The following is a 3,398-nucleotide window of genomic DNA, read 5'->3' as shown; positions in this document are numbered from 1 at the left end:
ATAGTTATCGAGGAATTAATTTACACGTTTGAGCGAATGAGAATGCAGGAGACGGTAGGGCGGACTCGGGAGGCATTTAAGAAAATCGATCGATGAGCGGGAGGTGGAGCGACGCGCGAGATACACCGTGGTGGGAAAAAACCTAGGCGCGGCGGGGAGCGCGGCGGGGGCGGCGAGCGCGGCAGCGAGCGCGAGCAACGGGCGACCCGAAACATAAACATAGTATCTCGCGCGTCGCTCCACCTCCCGCTCATCGATCGATTTTCTTAAATGCCTTCCGAGTCCGGCCTACCGTCTCCTGCATCCTCATTCGCTCAAACGTGTAAATTTACTACTCAATAACTAATGTTACTTTGTACCGCAGTACATGATATTTCTCCTTAGTTTAACCCAATCTACCACTATTTTCAAAGTTGCTACTTTTGCATCAGACACCCTGTATAAGTCTGTGGTCACTACACATTGTTGTGTCCCGCAGTGCAATAATTATTTGGGACAAAATATTACGTTCCACAAATTTCCAAGGCATGTCGCATTGAGGAAGAAATGGGTAATGGCTTTGAGAATCGGGAAATCTGTTTCTAATAGTATGCGCGTTTGCGGTGCTCATTTTAAAAGTGAAGATTTCTTCCCTGGTGGTAAGTCTTACCATAAACAGTTATTGTCATAATGACAAAGATTTACCATTAATGATTCGTATCATAATATACTTTGTTTTTATTTGTAATTCCATAGTCCTCCTTCAAAGATTTGACAGATAACATCTATCTACTTCCTTACAGCAAATAAAGAGTGTCATCATCTAAAACTTCACACTGTCCCGTCTCAAAAAATTCCTTTGCGGTCGTTTCATTCCCAGAACACACCTCAAAAAGCTGAAAGAATAAAACAACGAAGTGAAAGAGCTAAAAAGAGGCAAGTATATCCATTATTCATCATAGCATCTTCAGATATCACATTCTTTGTGGCAACCTTGTTTAAAGCTATCAGTAAGCTGAAAAATTAGTTTAAAATTTCAGGAACCTGCTTGTACATGAAACTGAAAATATAACTGACAAACAGATAGACAAAGAAAATAATCCTATTGTTGACAAAGAGCCCAGAGAGGATGAGCAGAATATGTTAGAACCAACGAACAGAGATGTGGGAGTGCAAACCGATCTACAAGAACCTCCTGAAGCACTTCATAACCTCAAGACAAGAGACAAAAACTTTATTTTGCTTGAAGTCCTAACAGACATGTCAAAATTGTACACCTACACTGGTTTGTCGTCATTTGAACTTTTAGATACCATAACAGAATGTGTATCTGAAATTGAAACAGTGTCGACTACCAACAAGAAAGAACTTTCCCTGAAAGAGAGAATTACTCTTACTTTCGTTAAGTTGAAAGTCAACATGAGCTTCACAGCACTGGCAGTGTTATTTGGAATTTCCAGGCACACTTGTAGTAATTATTTTAATGAAATCATACCTCTTCTATCAACTGTATTGGAGAGTGTTATTCCTTGGCCAACTCAAGAAGAGATCCGGAAGAACATACCAATAGCATTCAAAAATTATAGGTCAACTCGAGTTATTCTGGATTGTGCTGAGATTCCAATTGAGAAGTCAAAATGTATTAAGTGCAGAATACTAAGTTACTCTCATTACAAAAAAGGTCACACAGCTAAAGTTGAATTCTGTGTAGCTCCCTCTGGACTAATTACCACAGTCTCCCTCGCCTATGGAGGCCGTGCATCTGATAAATTTATTACTAACAATTGTGGAATTCTGAATAGGCTCGACTACAATGATGCTGTTATGGTAGATAAGGGGTTTCTTATTGATAACGAGTGCATGGAGGTAAGCATTATTACTAAATTCTTTTTATACTGTTATAGAATGGAGTAAGACTGAAATAATATCTTGTCATCTTTATTTCAGCGAAATTTAGTACTAGTGAGGCCACCTTTTCTAAGTAAGAAGAAACAACTGTCTAAGGCGGACGCTTTGAAGACAGCTGAAATTGCAAGAGCAAGGGTCCATGTTGAACGGGTTATTCAACGCGTCAGAGAATATGCCTTCCTAAAGTCACAGGTGCCATGGGGCCTGGTTCATTATTTAGATGATGTTCTTATTATTGTTTCAGGCATTGTTAATTTAAGCAATCCAATAATGAAAATTGATAAGTTTATGTAAAAATGATTATTTTTATTTATAGTCCACAATGCTAATATAATATAATATAATATATGTAAAATTAAAAAAAAACAGAAACTTCAACTAAAATAAATTTGTCATCAAAACCCTTAGAGTACATATAACTTATAATGCACATAACTTGTACTACCATTGAATTAAAGTTCCAAAATAAAGCACATATAGTACAATTACTTATTATTGTTTTCTTTAGCATAACTTCTGGGCAAAATTTCTTTAAAGTACACATCTAACAAAGTTTTACTCATTTTTAAAGAAAAGAGTTCATCAAAATAAACTGTTTCACAGATGTAATCATCAGTACTTGATGAGTAATTAATATAATCACATTTATCCAGCCCTGTCAAAAGAAGCCCTAATTGAATTTGTCCATAATGGTCATGCTTGTACTTAAGGTTTCCATTATGATCAAAACATTTTCTTGCACCCATAGATATGAATTCTGATGCAGAAAGTCGTTTACCTTCAATTGGGCACTTTATCTCGATAGTCCTCTCAGGGTTACCATTATTACTACAAACCACTATACCATCTGGGCTGAAACCTAGCCATGGTACTTCTGGTCGTACCATTAATCCTATTTCAATAACTTTTTGATCTATTAGAGAATTTCTATACTTGTCCCTAGCAGGTCCTTCATATTTCAACCCATGACTTGTATTAGCATTTCCCTTAAATTTACTGTTGAAAACCTGATTATATTTTTTATCCCAATCGGGACTTTTGTTGCTAGCATAAGTAAACAGGGAATAGGCAATAGAACTAGTAGTGATACAGGGCCGGTTCTGGATTATTTGTTTAAACAAATTTTTTATTTGTTTAAATAATCATAAATCATTTTTTCTATTGTGAAAAAATTGTTTAAATAATAATAAATCATTTTTTTTTCTGTTGTGAAAAAATTGTTTAAATAATCATAAATCATTTTTCCTATTGCGAAAAATTGTTTAAATAATCATAAATCCTTTTTTCTATTGTGAAAAAATTGTTTAAATAATAAATTATTTTTTTTATTATTATAAAAAATTTTCTAAACATACATAAATCATGTTTTTTTGTTACAAAAAGTTTAAATAATAAATTTTTTGTTGTAATAAATATTGTTTTTTTCCTTGAACAAAAAAGGGGGTTAATGGGGTAATAAATTATGTGTTTTTTTAAGAGAGTGGGAGGGAGAGAACCCAGGCGAGATTTTC

The 3,398-nt window shown here is 34.9% G+C and overlaps 1 protein-coding gene across 1 annotated transcript; it reads left to right on the top strand.

Annotated features, from left to right (window-relative positions):
* Positions 1-407: 407 nt before the first annotated feature.
* LOC105567439 lies at positions 408-2,213 on the top strand. The gene has a single exon (XM_012022316.1). It carries the CDS (start codon positions 1,120-1,122, stop codon positions 1,891-1,893), a length of 774 nt encoding a protein of 257 aa, XP_011877706.1. The 5' UTR covers positions 408-1,119; the 3' UTR covers positions 1,894-2,213.
* Positions 2,214-3,398: the final 1,185 nt, after the last annotated feature.

Source organism: Vollenhovia emeryi, unplaced genomic scaffold (assembly GCF_000949405.1).
Source record: "Vollenhovia emeryi isolate VEMERY1.0 unplaced genomic scaffold, V.emery_V1.0 DF942873.1, whole genome shotgun sequence".
NCBI lineage: Eukaryota > Metazoa > Arthropoda > Insecta > Hymenoptera > Formicidae > Vollenhovia > Vollenhovia emeryi.
The sequence above is the reverse complement of the archived record's forward strand: the minus strand, read 5'-3'. Positions and strand labels throughout refer to the sequence as shown.

Excerpts from the sequence above, each read along its gene's own strand:
- LOC105567439 (XM_012022316.1), top strand. The coding sequence starts at position 1,120 with ATGTTAGAACCAACGAACAGAGATGTGGGAGTGCAAACCGATCTACAA.